The sequence below is a fragment of the Lupinus angustifolius genome, chromosome LG08 (genome assembly GCF_001865875.1).
Source record: "Lupinus angustifolius cultivar Tanjil chromosome LG08, LupAngTanjil_v1.0, whole genome shotgun sequence".
Classification (NCBI taxonomy): Eukaryota; Viridiplantae; Streptophyta; class Magnoliopsida; order Fabales; family Fabaceae; genus Lupinus; species Lupinus angustifolius.
The window spans coordinates 20,662,645-20,683,346 of record NC_032016.1 but is presented as its reverse complement, the minus strand read 5'-3'; the positions used below and the strand labels follow the sequence as shown (position 1 = coordinate 20,683,346).

Here is a 20,702-nt window from a genome sequence, read left to right as displayed (position 1 = left end):
GAGCTGAAGGATATAAATATTTCATGTTCCAACATTGGCCTCTTATTCTTTATATACACTAATAACCATAGCATAACTTGAATAATTACAAATATAAAATTAATCTTTATTGTTTATAAGTATAAAATTGATTTTAAATAAAGGCTTAATTGTTTTTCTAAAATAAAAAAGGATGCTACTCAGTACTCACAATTCTTAACTTACTGTATCCCTGTTTCCATAATATATATTGATAAATCACTGTTTTACTACGGCTTAATTGTTCATGCCTAAGGATAACTTTATGAGGTGAATTTTTTAATGTAAACGCATGCAGATAGTTGTTTACTTGTGGCCTTAAACTGCAGCCATGACTCAAATACTAATATTGAAGAGCCTTCAAGGTTCTACTTTCAAGCAACACTGCAGACAAAAAGGAAAACATTAGTGCCAATGTGATAAATTTAATCAAACTAGTTAGATTAAGCCATAAAGTATATTTGGTCATAATTCCCTTGAAAATGTGAGTTTTTTGGGATATTTATTGACCTCGAGTTATAGTTGTAAATAAATTATTTATTACATTGCAGTCAAGTCCTAAAATTGGTCATACTTTTTTTTTGGAGAGATTCTAAGTTTCTAACCAAGCTCTTTCAAAAGAATTTAGGGGCAAATATGAAACAACGGTTTCATCCCTTCTACACAATTTACACACCATTGAGCACTCTCCTTTTTCCTCAGCTACTAGTACAAAGAAAAACTAAAACAAACTTCAACTCTGAACATTTTCATGGTTCTTTATTTTCCACATGAAAAACAGGTGAATTCTAGCACCTGATCCAACAAGTGCAGAACATTTTAAATGCTAAGCATCTTCAGCATCACTCATGTTGGCACGGCTCTCGATAAAGAATTCAGCTGCGGAGAAATCAATTCCATCAACAATCCTTCCTCTGTTACATATAACATAAGAAAAATCAGTATAAACACATGGAGGAAATAGTTTTAACACAAATTGCCAGTGACAACATAATAGGATGATACCTTTCAAGAACAAACTTCCCTTCTTTATATTTTTGGCTCTTCTCATGTGCAAACTCCTAAAACAAAGATATAAAATTTTGAAGGGATCAAAAGAAATGCATACGGTGACTGAAACTAAAGAGCGGAGTTGCTATATGAAATATTTCTGGCCACATGCAGAAGAGGCATTCTAAGAGATTTCAACAATAATACTCATTTCCAGATATATGAAAATGAGACAGGGTAAGGGAAGGATTACATATTTCCAGCCAATTATTTGACCACAGCAACAGCAAAAAATATCCGCAACAGTATGTAACCCCGAAAGCATCAGTCTTTCTTCAAGTTCTCCGATTGTGAAGTTCACACTGGATCGCAGATCCAAAACATAAGCATACAAATGAAAATTGGAATAATCAGGTCTAGTGATATTTCCATCTAGGAATAGCAAGAACCAAACAGTTTCCTAAATAGGTTTCATAGAAAAGAGAGCTATACAATCCAGTTCCTGTTATCTATAGACAATAATGGACAAACAAAGTGAGTTTGGAAACATAATGTCAAAACATGACTTCCTATAGAAAAGAGGCTCATATACAAATTCAACATGCATGGCTTCTGCATATAAAAGCAGCAATAGAGTTAAAAGTGCATTATGCTCTTAACCGTGCAGCTCCCTAAGTGTAAGGGCATTAAATACTTCTGCATTATTACTAGAACTCAAAACTTAAAGCAATACTATCTAATATCATGGATGGTAAAGCTTGTGCAGGGCATGCACACATATACATACTTTTCCATTCAAAACATAAGACACGAGAATTTCATTGTTCAAACCATGAAACTGATCCATGGCTCAATATGTCAAGGCATAGAAAGGGATTTAACCTACTTTACAAGATTAGAAAGGATATCAACTCCTTAAGCATTTTTTTATTTATTGTATATGTTCATAATCATTTTCTCATAAAGAATTCTTTTAAATCATAAGTTTAATCTCACTACCAAACAACTACTACAGAAATAAAATGTCTAAAAATAATATAAGTAACAACAACTCTCGTTCTGAATATGTAACATTTAATCATTATACATAGTGCAACTAGTTGAAATGCCTCAGTCTTAAATTCCTATTAGAAACGCAAATACAAGTCCAAGTAAATGCAGAATGCAATTCTCATGAAGAGATTTGACTTATGCAGAACATGACCACCATAATTTCCAGATTTCTTATAGTGTCAAATTATGCTTGAATGCAATTTTTAGCTAGCAACATGGATATATTAAATAACAGAAGCCACAACTCTGTCGCGTTAACACAGCACTATCATAAGTTCATAAGTTGTAATTCATTACTCATTAGTCACTAACGGATTTTTCGAATGAGGACTGAAAGTACTCACACATTGTTGAAGAGATATGCTTTTCCCCGCTGGCAATAAAATGCCTGAGAAGAAAATAATCAAAGATTAAGATTAGATGTAATTTAACAATCCAACAGAATAGTAAAAGTAATGTCTGGCGAAACATGCAAAACCAACAAGAGGGATGAAGAATGCTATTAGAAGCCATAATTTAGCTTCCTCTCAGACATTTTATGTATCAGTTATATATTAGTTTATTAAAATAGTCACCCTGAATATATGATAATAACAGAAAAACAGCCAGCACAATAAGATGGACAGAAGAGCATGTATTTAAATAAATTGTGCAACAATTGTGAAGTCAACAGTAAGAACTTAGAAGGGCATATTTTAAGTTCTTACCAAAGTAATTTTTTAATCATTTAACACATGAACCTTTTTTCCTTTGATTAGACAACAATTTCCTTCTTTGAAAATTTGACCCTTGATAGCAGTTAAAGAAGTAAGCTTTCCTCTAGTGACTGCAAGTTGTTGCCTCATCAGCATATCTTCGATTTATCCACTAACAAGATTGAGCAACAACAAGGACTCGTGCAACCAAGCATCAGTATTTTCCATTACGATTTGTTGCCAATGTAGCTATTAGCCTATTAGGTATCCTTCTAGAGCAAGAACTATGATCTACTACATACTAGGCTATCCTCACTCAACTTAAAGGTTCTTGTGACACCTTCTGGATATAATTATTGATGGGCCTTTTTTAACCGTCACATTAGCCATTATAAGTTTGGCACCATTTGATGTTCTTTAGTGGAGGCAGAAGCTGCAATGTGAATGCTTATGAAAAGGAAAAATAGCAGAAGAGTGAGTTTTCAAAAATAACCTAAGATCTGAAAAAATGATACTGGTATAGCTACTAAAAAAACTGAGTTCTAGAAAGAGTAAACTTTGCCAGAAGAGTATGAAACATGATCATAAGCCTTGTATTAAGCTTCAAGCTGTGGCTGCCTTAGGACAGAAAAAAAAATCAAATCACCACCTAATCAAACTGAAGGCAATTTTTGCCATCGATTGGGGCTTCAAAAGTACAACAGCGCTCTAACTTAATTAGCAGATCAATCCACTTGACAACACCTCACCGATGATTCTCAAATTAACAACAACCTCTCACTTAATCTGATCCTTGAAATTGAACTAGTGAAAGGTAAATGTAATCATTGGGTTTAGAAATTACGAACCTTGTCATCTGCATTTCAGTTGGGACGGATACAGAATAGAATGTTCAAGATACATAGTCAAGGTACAAGCTTTTGAGGCTCTAAGGTTAAGGATCAGCTTGCTAAACCATTAAAGGGGTCGAATTTTATAGGATGAGATTTATAGGAACAACGAATCCTTGACTATTACAACCCTTTTCAAGAGTAGCACAATGTTCTCTGACATTAGTGGTCTAGCAGACTAGCACTACCCCAGAACACACACACAAACACCACAATCCGTAACATTCACTCGCAAAATAAGAACTGAACTTGTTTATGAATTTCCTGCTAAGTTCACATAAAGCAAACCCTGTATTACTACTGAAACGTTTTGTCACTTGAGTAAAATCCATTTCTCATTGGATATGGTAGCAAAACTAGGGTTTTATGCAAATAATCTATGCTACCTGGCCTAACAGAATTTGGGCTCCCAAATATCTTAACTACTGAACATAGTATGTATTTAAAGTAAAACGATTTGTACAAAAAGCTATCTTTTATCCAATAACTACAATAATGAAAGAAAAAAACATGGGTGCATCACTCAGCATATATACAAGACCCTGAGAAAATAAACACCTCAATATATCCAAGTTTGATTTCTTTTTTTTCCAATCAGGGTCATGCTGGTAGCACATGATTCTCAAATCTAACAGACCCCAAATCATATAGATGGTAAATTTTCATATACCAACATAAGACAATGTCTGTGAAAATTATATAATGTTCTTTCCAATCGAAAAAGGTGATATTTTTAGAATAAAAACAAGATTGTGAACAAAAATTATTGAGAGAAAAGGTAAAACGTACCCGAGAGATGAGATCATCAGCAAGGGCGAGGTGGGTTTTGCAGAATTTGCAACCATAAGACCTGCCTTCCAATTCTACCGTGAAAATTCTTCCCATTATCTTCACCGTTCACTACCCCAAGGTGGTACACAACAATTTCCAAGTGAACAAATTTGAGAGATGGTGAAGGAACAAGTGTTCCTATATTTATTTTTTAATTTATTTTTAAATATAATGACACAATGTAAAAAGATCGTCCCAAATTCTACTTGCTATTTATGAGTTGGAAGTTGGATATATATATATATATATATATTATATTATATTATATTGAGTTATTGAAGTAAGAATATGTCTCATATAAAAATTGTGAGATAATATTTCAGTCTTACAAATAATTATTGATGGTTATCGTTAAAATACAACTATTATCACTCACCTAATAATTACAACTATTTTTAGAATTACATTTCAAGTGGTTTATTTAGACTAGGTTAATAATGTTATGGTGCTTAAATATGAGTACTTTTGTAAAAGAAAACTAAGCAATAGAAAATTGGAATGAGATTTTTTTTTTAAATGAATCATATTGTCTATGTCTTTTATAAGACATCCTCCATAACGTTTGTTGCATTAATCTTTCTATTTACAAAATAACTATTTACTCAACAATTTTATATAGCCAAATAAGTCTAGAAAAAATTAGGAAATTGCTTTCGTTACGAAACGAAATTCATAGTGTTATCTTGGCTTGTTTGCCTTTCTTTTCAAATACTTGCCCTTAACCCTTACCCCACTATGTATGGTTATCAAGAACTTGGTCGAATCTTTGTCTAATACCAGATAGTTTTTTAGGAAGATCCAGTAACAAAGTTTATCAGTTCATAATTAAAATGATACTAATGTAGAAACCCTATATAAAGAGGAATGGGCCTAGGGTCATACTTATTTGTGGCATGGATAAATAAAAATTCAAGCCTTAGACTGTCCAAACAAGACTTCAAAGAGTCTGAACTTATTCCCTTCTCATTTACTAATTAAAGACTTATAGACGTATCAAAGAGGTACTCATACAGGTTTCAGACTAGCCCACTTTTGATTGGGCTAAAATCACAATTAGATTTATCTCTTAGTCCAAACCCCCTCGAAGCGAGACGTGAGTTCCGGTTGACTACTTACCTGGATAACTTTTTATTTAAAAAAGTCAAATTTTTTAAATTAAAGCTTATCTAAATTAGGAAATATTTAAGTGTAATTTTTTGTATGAGTATAATTTAAGAATTAAATTCACCAAAAAAAATTGAGAAAAAAAAGTAAAGGATCAAGTTTTTAGGAGCAATTGATGGAGGAGAATTATAATTTCCTATTACGTGTAACAATAGTTATAAAAATCGTACCGTACCGGCCGGTTCAACCGGAAAACCGGTGAACCGGACTCCTAACCGGTACGGTACAGATGTTGAACTGGCCAAGTATCAAAACCGGTCAAAACCAGTCAAAACCGGTGAACCGGCCGGTAGTTTACTAAACCGGTTGGTTCATATACATATATTTTTTTTTAAAAAAGCTTAAAAACTTAAAAACCCGTTACAAGGTGACTCATCTTTCAAACTCTTCTTCAACACTTCAAAGCACATGCTTCCAACGCATACTTAGATTACACATTTTGGTTCCTAACAGTCGTGTGTAATCTCAGTGACATTTGTGTAATCTTGGAGTACTATCTGAATATAGGATTTGGTAGAAAAATATAATATTCATATAAGATAACTTTGACTCCTTGATGTTAAATGTTAAAACTCTAAATTTGTTTGTTTTATAGAATGAGTTGTGAAGTTATGTCATTTATTTATATTTTGTGGTTGTTAAGTGATACTTTTGGATTGATATATGTTTTTTAATTTAGACTTTGAATTTGTTAAAGACTTAAAGTTGTTTATTTATGTGAATTTTGAGTAGATTATAAATATGGATTATAAATTTGAGTATTTGAAATTTTGAAATTTTTTTGTTATAGGTTTATATATATATAAATATAAGTAGGTATGTCCGGTTTAACCGACATGCGGTTTAATTACTAAACCACTGGTTGAACCACTGTACCACTATACCAGTACCCTGACCAGTTTGATAACCGGTACGATTTTAACAACACTGCGTGTAACCATCGATAAAATACAACTTTTAATGTGTTGTGGGAAAAACAAATTATCTATTATACAAAGATCTACACTTTACAATTAAAAATATTAGAAAGACTAAACATATAATTTCTTTCATTTTGCCTTATAGTGTTTTGCTCTTTCACACTAATTTAATTAGTTGTTTGTCATTCAATGTTTTACCTTCACAAAAAACATGGTTTTACTTTTCAGACAAATTGAATTAATTCCTTTCATACAGATTGACAGTGTATTGCAAAGAATAAAAGAATTAATTTAAAATCCATGTAAAGTAAGAGTGAGAATTGAGTTTCATATCATGTTGTTACAGATAAAGAAAAAATCACATTAAAAGAAGACAAAAGGGGTTATAGATGAATGCAGAGGAGCTGACTGACGAGTGCATGAGTGAGTGGTGAATGAGTACTGCCAGTATTGCTTATAGAAGGAGAAGGGAAATAGGGAAATTAGTAAATTAGTAGATTAAAAATATATGGTTCATCAATCTAAGAGAATATTCAAATTCTTATCCGTAACCAATTTTATCCTCTACTCGAATTTATTGTGACTTAATCAAACCAGACTAAAAGCCTCGCTTTAAGCAAAGCATTTGAAGTATAATATACACACCCTATACCTTTTTGAACTTTGGGGAACTAGCCTCATATATCTGGTCTGTATTGATAGGTTTATGAATTACAAACCACAACAAAAGTCCATTATCATTTCTTTGTATCTATTGACATTTATATTTCGTTGTTTTATTAAATAATCTAATATGAATAACTGGGACAAAAAACACTAAAGGTTATATAATAAAACAGGAATTAAATATTGTTAAAAAAATCATCTTTTTATGAATTCTGTATTGTTAATCTCTCCAGTATAATTATTCTCACAATATAAGGATAGTAACTTAAAAATAAAAAAATAAAAACATCAACAACTGAAGCTGTGCCTAACGTAATGGGAAGATAATTGGAGTATGAAGAACATAACTCACATGAAATATGGCTGTGCACAAGAAACGTGACAACAACCCAACATAGTTGATATTTGAATTTTGACTTTTGAGGCATCCAAACACATCCATAATAACATTTCCCTTAACAACCTCACTCCACTGCCACATGGCACTCCATAATCCAATAGACTTTCTTATAAAATAAAATAAAAAGGTTTCTTATGTCGGCGAATGAACTACTCTTATATTTATTCATAGTATTTTAATGTGATCCTAATTATATCTCATAAGAAAATGTGATGCCTATTGTTTCCTACTATACTATAACTGTAATAACTTTAAGATGAAGTGTCGGCTGCATATATACCCAAAAAAATGAAGTGTCAGCTTTTTTGTGTTTAGGTAGAAGTGTCAATTTTGAAGTGAATTTCTTAACTTCATACCTAATTTGTAATTTTAGAATTCAAACTCTTAAAGCTGTAAATAATATTATTTTCAAATCACACTTTTTTTATTATAATTATTTTGTTTATCATTTCAAATTTAAAAATAAATGATTAATAATGTTTTCACTTAAAAACAAACTTACTATAAAAGAATAATTTAATTTTTCTCTGACATGCCTTGTGAATATGAACTACCTATCCGTACAACAAGGTCCCACGTTGTTATAACTGGTGGTTGTCGGTTTAAGGGGCAGAAGAAGCGGTCCATGTGGGACGGTGCGGTCGTGAGAAGAGGTTAGTGTGTCATTTTGTTGTTAAGTTTCAAAATCACAACTTTCAACTTTCACGGATTAAAGAGAATTCAAATGTAGATCCCACTTTTGTTCCTTCTTCTCAATCATTCCATCTTCTTTCTTCCTTTACGTGTACGATGATTGATTCTTCCACTCATCGCAACATTAGAGTCTCATGTGATTTATAAAGAAGAAGTTATATAATAACATATCTTTTCTTCTAAAATGTTTATCATTCTATGTATATTTTTATTCTTATTAATCAAAAATATAAATTAATTTATATTTAATTCTTGTTTTATTTTTTTTGACCAAAACAAAAAGTAGATGAAAAGATACAAACTTTTGAACAATATGTAACTCCCTAATATATACTATAATAAAGCACACCTATTTTAATTTGAGTAATCTACAAAAGTATATTTTTACCTGTTCACTTTTATAAAGTTCACGAACCTAGTTTCTATGAAAAATATTAAATAAACATTTATTGGCGTCTGTTATATTATTTTATTTCGTCCATTATTATATTTAGTTCTAAAATTATTTGACAGGAAATCTTTGAGAATCATGATTTGTTCTGTAACTTATTCGTGCATGCCGTAGGCTATATAAATAAGCCGGCTGCTTAGGATAGTAATGGTATTATGTAGCATATAATGTAATAATGTATATTCTGTATTATTTTTCTCCTAAAGTGCACTTCTTTTTATACCAGTTCCTCTTTCATTCAAATTTTTGTTTATCCGTTCATTATATATTACCATTTCTTCAAAAAGACATATGGAAAAAAATTCTTTGCAAACTTATTTTTTAACTAAGCATTTTATGATGTTAAGATATCTATATTTGAGAGTATGCAAATTAAACTGAAACACGTCCAACATGCACTAAAATGTTTCAAAGTCAAATTTGTCGTATGTGTATGAAGTATCTACCCCAATCAAAGATATAACAAATAAAGAAAAACTAGATTTGTATCCTTCCAGAAGACAATATTATGTACTTTAATCATGCTGCAAGTTGAAAATATATACATAACAATATTTTTATTTTTTCAATTTTTCAATTTTGATTTCTTGAATATGTACCCTTCATCACTATTTTTTTAACAAGCAAGTGTTTTTTGTTGCTGATCTGATTACTACTACTATTACGCACTGCTTGATGAGGAATTCTCAAGAGTAAAATGTATAACCAATGAATTAATTAACCTTTACGAGCAAAACTGTTGAATAATATGAAGAGTACTGAAGATGTAAGAATCTTTCTACCCTACCAGCTCAGTTAATTGAGTAAGTAATGGCGCCAAAGATGGTTGTCCTTGCTGCAATCTTCGTGTGCTTCAATAAACATCTTCATCCATTCCATTATACTTGAATATCATAAACCTCTTTATTGGGGGACAAAATACTACGTTGGATTTGGTATTGAACATATGCATGAAACATTGAAATTGAGAGGAGATCAATATTTGAAACATTGAAATTTCAGTATTAGTTTCTTAGTATGTATTACCAAAATACTGCCCAGGATATAATTTTGTGTTTGAGATATAAGGATATTCTGAAGTGTCCATTGTGCTCCTTCCGCGACATAGACTTCACAATTAATAAAGGCATGTAAAAAATTATATGCACACACAATAACCAATATGATGTTATAAGCCTAAATTATTATTTAATCAAAGAATTCTGAAGAAATGTTGTTTATTTTATAAGAAAAACCTTAAAACATTTATGTAGAAGAAATAAATAAAGGGATAAGTGAAGTTTATTATTTTGATATAGTATAATAAGTATAAAAAAGACCATTATGCATATAAGAATTAAACGCTAGTATATTCTAAATATCCAAATAGTATCATTTTCCTTCTCTAAGTAGCAAGTAACAAGTTCTTGACTTCTCCCTTTACACTCTCGCCACGTGTCTCACATCCAAAAAACAAAAACAAACAAATGAGAATGGTGACACATCACGCGAAGAAAACATGAAACAAAACGCGTGTGGGCCTTCGCATACTACGCAGTGTTTTTGCCGTCAGTGACACTTCGTTTTATTCGTTCAAGCTTAATATTGTGTTTGGTTTAGAGAAGAAAAGTCAATGGAAAAAAAAGTTGATGAATGAAAATTTGAGAGAAAATGTAGATTTTTTAGTTGTTTGGTATGATAGTAAATTGAAAGAAAATAAAGAAAAAATAATATAATTATTATTAATAATGATATTTTCTTTGTACTATAAAAGATATGATATCTCAAACGACTCAAAGTATATTTCAAATCATGTCTTAAATCAATGAAAGCATACCATGCGAATTAAAAAATTTAATATTTCTTATTTTTTTTCTGTTTTTATTTCATCGTCATTAGTTTAAAACATGATTTAAGATATACTTTGAGATAATTTATTCTACTACAATTTTTTGTACATGTTTTCCTCTCAATAATGAAGAGAAAACATAATACATTGGTCCTACCAATTTTTTATTTTCTTCATTTTTTCAATAAAACCAAACAATAAAAATAACTTTTTTTCTTTCTCTTTCATTCCTCTCACTTTCTTTCTTCCATTTTTCACCCAACTAAATATAGCCTAAATGCGAATTTATAACTGAAGTGTTAAAAGAAAGTAACACGAAAAGATATTCTCATGCAATTGCAGTTCATAATGAATTTAACAACTATAAAATTATTCAATACTCGATTCATTGATTAGTAAAATGAACTTATAGTTCGTAAATTACATAGGCTGAAAAGTAAGTTGGTTAAAGAACAACTTTAACCTATAATCAAATATAATTAAAATCATCAGTTTAATAAAAATACTAATTAATATTTTAATTACTAGTATAAGTATATATAAAATTCCTAAAAAATATAAAAATGATATATATTTAGACTCGGTTATTGCTCAAATTTTTCATAAATTTTAAACCTACCCAAGTTTGAGTTTAAAAATTGAACTTATTTGTGTCAGATTTGGAACTTCTCGTACATTTACTTTTTAATTATGCTCCAACGAAGATCACAGAGGGAGATGAGGATTATTCAAATCTAGATAATTTGGATAAATATGCTAATACATATCTTATTTTTCGTTATAACTATTAGTCGGTCCATTCATTTTATTTATTTGTTGCAGTAATAATTAAAGATGTTTTAGGAGAATAAAAAACCTACTAGTACTATTTTAGTCTAGTAATATAAAGCCCTACAAAATTTTATAATGATTAAAGATAAAAGATTTAATTACTATAAATAACTATTGTTGAAAGTGATAATCACACACTCTAAAAATTCAGTTGAATAATACAATTGGAAGTGAAACTCTTGTTAAACAGCAACATGTACTTGTTCAATGGACCTACTAAGTACTGACATTCTTTTGTTCTCTGAGTAGCCATAGTATTGATATAATATAGAGATTCGTGCCAAAACCGGGGTACACAAATCACGAGGTTAAGGAACCCTGTTTGATCTCAGAATGAGATCCACGCTGCTCATCATGAACCTCGAAAAAAAGCCTTTTTTGCATTTGTTTTTAAACTTTTCTTCCTTTTGAAAACACTGTACTCGTGGGAATTGTGGGGTCCTCTATGACCCATTGCTTTTAATTAATGCTCATCGCCTAAAAAAGAGAAACCACTCAACTAGGGGTAAGTATGGGAAAGACATTACTGCTGTTACTATGAATGGAGTAATGATAGAGAGAGGGTGGTTCCCGAAAATGCCTAATCAATAAGCAAAACGCAACATTGCTGGCGACATGTTTGCCAGATCTCAACCACCAATTCAATTACTCTCTAAATAATTACTACGTTTAATTATAAGCTTATTTATTGTTTTGTTTATTGAAACTTGATACTCAGAAGAAAAAAACAAGACCCCTAAAAAGGCTAGAAAACAGCCCGAGGAGAAGCACTTCAGAAAAAGAGATCACGAGAGACTTCGATTTCTGAATTTTTTGTTTAGTTTCATACCATCTAATACCTTCAGAAAATTTATCTAATAATCTTTGGTTAATTATCTTGGAGACAAAGTTACCTGGATGCTTTTTCAAGTTAAATTACTGCTTGGTTAATCACAAAAATCATTCAAACAACAAGCACTTCTACCTTCTCGCTACATTAGAATCTCCTAAATTAAATGGATTCTCCCAAACTAGCAAATAATATAAAAAAATATTTTATGTTTTTTTATTTTAAGTATGTGTCAAATTTTTAATTAATTGTGATATAATAAGATACAAAAAGTGAAACAACTGATCCTATTCTTCCTAAATCTAATGAATCTAATGGTTGATTTTGTATTTTTAATGCTACCAAGATATCAGAAATGACTAATTTCTCTTAGAGTATGAGAGTATCTATATAAAAATTTAATATCATTAAATTAAGTTTGGAATGGCCTTGTCCCAAGTAAAGTGACTATGATTATTAAGAAAAACGCATAAAAACAAAAGCATCCAAAGGTAAAGAAGTACTTGTAGTTAAAAATAACTTTATAATAATAAGAAAACGCCATTATTATATTATAAAGTTAACATAGGAATTCCAAGAACAACAGTGAGAACCACATTTTTTCAGTCTCACTTGCCAAAAAAAAGAAGCAGAGAAGAAATAAAAACAAAGGCCTGTTTTTTTGTTAATTTAATTATAATGTTATTTACACATCGATTGGGTAATCCTCATTATCTTCTTCATCAACAACTCCATCATCTACTATTATCATCTCCAATCTTGATAGAGATTGTATTTTTCCACTAAAAATTATAAAATTAAAATAGCCGAATTATAATGGCGTCATAATCATGGCGGTTATAAAAAACGCAGCCAACGTCAGATCAAGCAACCTCCGGCGGAGGAGGGAAGTTAAGGTCAAGATCTAACATTCTCCGATGTGGAACTCTGTCAACGACGGAGGATGAAACGGAGTCACTATTAGCTCCGCCGCAGAAGCCATGGATAATATCAGGAACCGGACGATCGAACACGCGCGTCTCAGTCCTAGCAAAAACATCGAAGAACAACACCGGACGAGTCACCGGGAACACGAACGAACCTTCGAGAGAGTGTGGGGAGACAGTGATATCCAACGGCGGAGGAGAAGAGGATTCAACGGTGCTGCTCTGACAAGGACTACGCGCGGAGAGGTTAATGAGTTCAGAAGCGGTGGGGAAATTAATTTTGGCCTTCGCACCACGAAACTCACGCGCCGCCTTATCATAGGCTCGTGCAGCTTCTTCTGCGGTGTCAAAGGTGCCGAGCCAAACACGTGTTTTCTTGCCAGGGTCGCGGATTTCAGCGGCGTAACGGCCCCAAGGTCTCTTTCTGACTCCTCTATAGCGGATCTCTTTTTGGGTCGGGTTTGAACCGGTGAGATCCGATGGTTTTTCTCTTGGAGCCATTGCTTTGAGATGGAGAATTTGAGATGGAAGAGGTTTCAAAGATGGAGACAATGTTTGTGGGGAACAAAAGAGTTGAAGGGGATTTTTATAGCACTAAGATGGAGAGAGAGAAAAGAGAGTTTTCGCGTGTTTGAAATATATTGATTTTTGCTTTCTCTAATGCTTCAACTAGGATGAAATTATTTTAATCAAAATGTTAGCTGTCGTCAGTTGAAATTGATGTCAATTGTTTTTTCAAGTTGGAGTGATTTCAAGTTCATGAAATTTTCAAAAAAGTTAACAAGCTAAAATTGAAAGAGTGAGACCCATCTCTATTATTTTGGAGAGGTTAGTGAAAAACACATGAAAAAATTAAAAGACACTTTATTTTTTATTTTAATTGTTATTACATACAAAAATATTAATGTTAAACCATTTTTACAAAAAATAATAATTATAATATATTTTGTATTCATTAATTTACATAAAAATATATGTATGGAGTATTTATAAAATGTTTGTTATATATAAATGAGCTAATTGAGGAGTCTAACGAATTAGGTTATATTTGACTTGATTTCTACTCATTTATTTAATATTTAAAATTTTAAATCAAATTCAACATAATTTATAAATCGTAATACTAAATAAACCGACTGAAATAATGTCGATTTATTCAACTCATTATAGTGAAAGCTTCGAATGTAACTTATGTATAGAATTTTTTTTAAAAAATAAACTCAAACTTGGTCAAATATCAATCGTGGAAATGATTTAATCATATGGTAAGTTTAAAATAAATGTTAGAGAATAATAGTTTTACATGCAGTTATTACTATTTATTTATTTATTTATTTATGTAGTTATTACTATTTATTCAGTATTTATATATTGTATTTGATCTAGTGGCCTAAGGTTTAAGTATATAACAAAATTGAGTGATTAATTTCTGAGAGTAATATTTGTTATCACAAACTCAAAAAGTAAGGAATTATTTACTAAAAAGGTAACTGGATAGTGTTGGTATAGCACAAAAAAGTTTAATATTTAGCTTAGTCCTTTTAATCATAAAATATTAATCGGAATCATACAAACATTGAGTACTAAAAACGGAAAGTGAAGACTTATATTAAAATTGTTGTTGGATTCTTTAAAAATTAAATGTTTTCTAAATCCAATGTCCTTAAATGAAATAGAATTACAACAAAAGAACATTTGTGATTATCATTTATTTATGCTTGAAGTGTTAATGTGATTGCTACTGAGTATTGTTTGCAAAACATTTATTTATTCATGGTAAAATTTATATACCGATAGTATAAACATTTATATGCATGTATTTTATCATACATCATCAAATTGAATTAATTTTTTTTTAAAAATCAACAACAATTAAATATCAATAGTAGATGATATCATACCAATATATCAAACTCATGTATTATAGGCGCATATATCATTTTATCTAATTTATATAACGAGCATTTGATATTATTCTAACTCATGTAATAAATCTACATAATAATTTGGTTTAAATATATACAACTATCTTATACGTTCTAATGGGTAAGGAAGCTAAGCTCTTTTGGACTGAGATCCTCTCTTTCAAAAAGTTGCTGTTCTTATCTAATTATATTTCACAAAATAATATAAAATATTGATTTATTTATTACATTTTTCCCCTAATTAAATGATATATTTTGATTGGTTTGAGACATCATTGAGAACACCAATAGCAGATCTCCATCAGCTCTTTCTTGGAGCTTTCTGCATACACAACCAACGTGGCTTCACTTGCGTTGTTGCTGTTCCACTCACCTCTCGCCGCTCAATTAGCACACTCCTACTTCTTATATCCGTTTGTGAGGTCAAATCATATACAATACTCAAATATAAGGAGAAATAATTCAGAAGATCATTTTATTAAAAAAATTACTACCCTTAAATATTTATTTCTATCGTATCTTTCAATCTACACTTAGTAATAGACTCTCCACGGAGAGTATCCAAATCTTATATATTTGAGTTTTTTTGTCCAAGTCCAGGAACACCATCAAACTTGCTAGTTTTACCATTTGGGAAGAAAAATGAGACAAACTTTTCCATATTACACATTTTACAAAAGTGATTATGCTAAACTTTCATTTTGATAGAAAATTAAAATAATTCTATTCTGATCCATAGCATAACGGGAAAATGCTTACACGTGGTCCATGTCCCATAGAAGATAAGAAAAGCAGCGCGTATATAACACTCACGTGAACGAGCGTGATTACCCATAAACTGAAATATTCGGATCGGTCAGCGAGGTTTTTGAAATTTGACTGCACTGTATACCATACCGCATGGTTTGCATCCGCGCCGCCCCAATCGTAATAGCGTGTGGGTCCCGCCACTAACAATAATAGAAAATAAAACACGTTGCCATGCGGTGGGGACACGTGGATAAACAACACCTATGGAGGCGGCGTTCCCACACATATATAACGGCGGTTAAAACGTTACTGTCTGTGTTACTACAAACGGAACATGGATTATGTTCTGACGGCAGTTTGAGGATGATTCCCCACACTTTTGTCGGCATGTTCCATCTTATCCCCGCGTGAGATGGATCGTCGGTGTCCAAGACTGTAATTTTGCATTTAGCCAAATAATTGGATAAATAATTATTTTTTGTTTTTTATGTGGAAAAAGTTAATTTCCCCATATTTGTTTATTGAGTTTGGATCTGACGGTGGAAAAGCGTGTATTGGTGACACGTGGCGTTTTGGACCCCGGGAAGGGAACACGCGTTGCCACCCTACATAGAAAGTACTACTCCATGTACAGTCGCACTTGTAGAGCACACAGATTAATAAGGCTTTTCGTACGTATGAGCTGGACGGAATACGAATACCACTCCCTCGTGCTCATTTAATTTACTAAAATCAATTTTTTTTATATTATTGGTGCTTAATTGTACTAGATTGGAATTTTTAAGTATATAAAGTTCATGTGAATGGTTAATGATTAGTATTATTGGTGCAGATACTTTTACAGTACACATAAGAAATTTATTTAATTTAATTATTCTTCATTTTTATCAAATCAACTATTCCTCATTAACTATGCTCTTATAAATAACTAATCATTGTTGATTCTGATAATAAGACGTTCAATTCACCCTGAACATAATAATGTTCAAGTCGCGGAAGAGGGAGAATGTCCAAGGACCATAAAAAACGGACCCAAAAATTAAAAATTACTATCACTAGTCTGAACCTCAAATGTTGAGCAGACATCAATAACAATAATATCACGTCTTCCCCATTTACACGATTTCATTTTTTTTTTCGAATTTTAGAATATTTCACAAGTTTACTTTTTTTATAAAAGTAAAAGTACTGGTTATCTCGCTCACAGTTTATAGATACCCTTTGTACTTCATTACTGGAGATGATAATTAGACTTTTCAGTACATTTTTAAAGATAAAAAATATAATAACAATGTAAGGTAGGAGAATAAATGTATCATAATTTTTTAATTTTTCTATGTATTTTTAACTAACTGATTTCTCCATGCTCTTGTATTTCAGTATTTGTTCGATATTAGTTATAAAAAATGCACATAGTTATTTTTTATTGTAAATAGGGCCTTTATTTTTATTTCACCTATGACATAAAAAAATATCTTATCCGACCTGGTTAGATTCCACTACAAGTTTTAGGCACCATGGAACAAAAAATCATTTCTCACTCATTAAAACACTTCAAATAATATTATCATCCAGTTTAATAAAAAATATTTCATCTGATATATTTGTTCCTACTTATTAATACTATAATAAAGAAAGAAAAAAGTAGTTAGACTTAGAACTACTATATTAAGTTTTCTTAGAAGTTAGAACTACGTATAATATAAGCTGTGCAAACATTACTTACTACTGTGTTTAACAGAAAAACCAATCTTCTGACTATTCAACATGGACGAATTTTCTTATTGCTTTGTCTGCTAAGGTGCTACCTGAAGAATCATTCATAGCAATCTAAAGAAATATATTAAGGGCCTATTTGGTTCTACCCTCAAAAACACGTTTATACAATTTTTATATCATCAAAGCAGTAATCATCAGGATCACTGATCACAATCAAGAACCACCAAGTTGCACGAGACACTGCCTTGTTCCACAATCAAGAACCACAATAAAGGCTAAATTATGAAATGGTACTAAAATCAATGGATTTACATGATCATTAGTACATATTAAGTATGGAACATTAAACCAATTAGAACTTAACACAAAGAAGACTAAACATAATGTTTGAAGATAAGTAACAAAATTCTGCACAAGTCTTCAGAACACAAAGAAGAGATTTTTCAGACACTACTGACATCAGGAACTGGGGTATACCAGCCACGATGGATCTCCACTGCCTTCTTTCTTCTGGCAAGCCGCGACTTTCGATTGGCTCCGGTGTTCCTGTGCAGTGTTCCTGCTTTCACTGCTTTGTCAATTACTGAGTATGCCTCTCCAATCAGTTTCTCAACAGATAGGATTTCTTCAGCTTGTGCCTCTGGTTTCTTTTTAAGGCCTTCCAAAGCTTCCAAAACCTGCACATGGATTAGAAGAATGTCAGACCATTCCCCCAGCAAACAAATATTATATAAAACTCAAATTTGAGTTGGTTGTATAAATAATGACTTATATGGTGAAATGGCAAGACAGATTAATGAGCTTCGGAGTGTTCTTCTGAGAACACTTTACACTCTGAGCATGTGCTACAGTTTGATATACTCATGTAATGCTTTATATCATATGTCATATCATCATATTAATAAAACTCCCTATAATTTCCACATCTTTGATTAGGAAGCCCTGAGAGGAGCTAGAAGAATGCTGCTTATTACACATTGGAACTGTGGAATCATAGACGGTAAGTAGTTGCAAACATGCCTATATTTCTGCTTCAACAAGTGACTACGAATCATGCCTTCCACTCTAAAGTCTTGCAACTTGCAAGAGAACTACATGAACCAGGAATTCTTCATGTTTTTGCATATTGTCATTACAATTTACAAAGTGGGATGAGGGACATTGAAAACCATTTGTTGTTCTTACCAGTAACCATTTAATCTTAATTTTACACTCTAGAAAAGGATACCACGATCCTTGTAAGTGAATGCAAAAAAGGATGGTCTAGTGCATGAGGCTCTCACCTAGTAGGATCTAAGGAAGATAGATATATCAACCTCACTCCTTCAAGTGGAGAGGCTGTTTCACGAATTTGAACCTGTAACTCGTGGTTACTCCGCAGCTGTAACCTTACCATTGCGCCAATTAATTATGAACATCTATAAAACTTGGTAGAAGGAAAAAAAGCTTAATTATTCATTTCCAGTCTATTCTAACAACCTATCAAAATATATACAAACACATTTGGCCAAACTCTAAACCAAACCTGATCACAGCATCCTACTACCACATGTTCTGCAATTTATAGCGAAAAACTTTAACACCCCTCACATATTTGGGACCTAAACTATGTTTATTCAATGACCTGTATTACTATAGACCTGTTTACACATTGATCATTCAACAAATAATTTAAACAAACAAAAATTTACATATTATAAAATTTAATGGCGAATATGTTGCCAGCATATGATGGAAAATGCTCCACTAAATTGAGCTTATGAAAGTGGTTAAGGTCTATTCACCATTGATTTAAACTTAAACTGCATTAAAATCTCATTCCACTAATAATCTAAGGTAACTACACTGTTACTTGCTTCCTCTACACTTTTACTGTCTTTCAGGAAGCCTTATAAGATTTTATATAAACTCAAGTTAATAGTAACACCACTTATTTTCAATCCAAATATAGTTATGGATAATGAAGTATACAATTGGTCAACAATGACAAGTAATACTAAAAATAGTCAAATTTTAAGAGGAATTGATTGAAAGCAATTCGATTTTTTTTATAGAATTTGCATAATTTGAGGGCTACCTTCCTCATACGGGTTCTTATCTCGGATTTGCGGGCTTTGTTATAAAAGCGGTGTTTTTCAGCCAAACGAGCTCTCTTCACTGCTGAATCAGCCTTTTTTGTAGTCACTTCGCAAACCACCATTAAACGTTGCGTTGGGTTCTTCACTGTGCTCAACGACAAGCTCCCTGAAAGTGAAACATAAAAAAAAATAACAAAGACCCAGAGTTGAAAACTCAATCAAAATTAAATTTTGAACAGTCTCTGGTGAAAATATGAAGGAAAAAAGGAACCCCATGAAAAGAAAAGTGTTAAAAAGAAAGCACGGAGAAATAGAGAAATGTGGTACCTTGTGAAAAGAGAGCGTGGGAGAGGTTATTGGAGAAACTGAGAGAAGCGGAATTGGAGATGGGAAAGGGTGAAGAAGAGGAAGAAGTGAGAGAAAGGTTTCTCATTTGGGATGAAAGGGTTACTAAGGAGCATGAAAATGCTGCCATGTCTCTGTATTACACTCTCTCACCTATTTGCTTTGATTTATGTCTCTCTTTATCCATTGAGGGCAAGGGATGAACGTTGCTAGATAACAACATCCTCGTAAAATTATTACAATAACCGCCTTTGATTGTAACTTAATTACATAAGTCTTTCACAAAGCTGTTGGTTTAATTTCCCTTCTTCATTAGTTTTTTGTAATTATAGGAGGAAAAAAAATATAACCTATGAATTTTATACATTATCTTTCTATTATCCATCATTTATCTTTTATCATTGTTGAGAAGCAATAACACAATCATATACATACATCAAAGCAACAATCTCATGAGCCAGTCTCTTAACCTGTGTCAATCTGCCAAAAAACAGAAACATTTTACTCATGCAAAACTCAATTTCTTAAAAGAGAACTACATGAATCATATTTCCATATCTTGCAACAACAAAAATCACATGCACTAGAAGTCAATTTATTAATAATAGAATAGAACCGATCAAACCCATCCCTTCCTTGAAGTTACCAAAAGTTATGTTACTTGAATAAAAGGATTGTGAAAAATAATGAACAAGTTGGG

The 20,702-nt window shown here is 31.6% G+C and overlaps 3 protein-coding genes across 3 annotated transcripts; all 3 read right to left on the bottom strand.

Moving 5' to 3' along the window:
* On the bottom strand, window positions 499-4,625 carry LOC109355100 (protein yippee-like At5g53940). Its single transcript, XM_019598038.1, has 5 exons — window positions 4,436-4,625; window positions 2,406-2,449; window positions 1,262-1,370; window positions 1,024-1,079; window positions 499-932 (listed from the first exon to the last, which is right to left on the bottom strand). Exons 1-5 carry the CDS (start codon window positions 4,529-4,531, stop codon window positions 845-847), a joined length of 393 nt encoding a protein of 130 aa, XP_019453583.1. The 5' UTR covers window positions 4,532-4,625; the 3' UTR covers window positions 499-844.
* Window positions 12,785-13,764, bottom strand: LOC109355098 (ethylene-responsive transcription factor 4-like). Its single transcript, XM_019598036.1, has one exon. The coding sequence runs from the start codon at window positions 13,684-13,686 to the stop codon at window positions 13,123-13,125; it is 564 nt and encodes a 187-aa protein (XP_019453581.1). The 5' UTR covers window positions 13,687-13,764; the 3' UTR covers window positions 12,785-13,122.
* On the bottom strand, window positions 17,846-20,208 carry LOC109355099 (30S ribosomal protein S20, chloroplastic-like). The gene is made up of 3 exons (XM_019598037.1): window positions 19,985-20,208; window positions 19,657-19,823; window positions 17,846-18,256 (listed from the first exon to the last, which is right to left on the bottom strand). The coding sequence occupies exons 1-3, from the start codon at window positions 20,130-20,132 to the stop codon at window positions 18,023-18,025; spliced, it is 549 nt and encodes a 182-aa protein (XP_019453582.1). The 5' UTR covers window positions 20,133-20,208; the 3' UTR covers window positions 17,846-18,022.

Bases quoted from the DNA above. Each gene is read 5' to 3' on its own strand.
- LOC109355100 (XM_019598038.1), bottom strand. From the start codon at position 4,531: ATGGGAAGAATTTTCACGGTAGAATTGGAAGGCAGGTCTTATGGTTGC. The intron at 1,371-2,405 runs GTGAGTACTTTC...TCTGCGATCCAG, and splicing joins GCATATCTCTTCAACAATGT to TGTGAACTTCACAATCGGAG. The intron at 1,080-1,261 runs GTAATCCTTCCC...TCTTTGTTTTAG, and splicing joins AAATAATTGGCTGGAAATAT to GAGTTTGCACATGAGAAGAG.
- LOC109355098 (XM_019598036.1), bottom strand. From the start codon at position 13,686: ATGGCTCCAAGAGAAAAACCATCGGATCTCACCGGTTCAAACCCGACC.
- LOC109355099 (XM_019598037.1), bottom strand. From the start codon at position 20,132: ATGGCAGCATTTTCATGCTCCTTAGTAACCCTTTCATCCCAAATGAGA. The intron at 19,824-19,984 runs GTACCACATTTC...TTTCACTTTCAG, and splicing joins CCACGCTCTCTTTTCACAAG to GGAGCTTGTCGTTGAGCACA. The intron at 18,257-19,656 runs GTAGCCCTCAAA...ATCCATGTGCAG, and splicing joins TAAGAACCCGTATGAGGAAG to GTTTTGGAAGCTTTGGAAGG.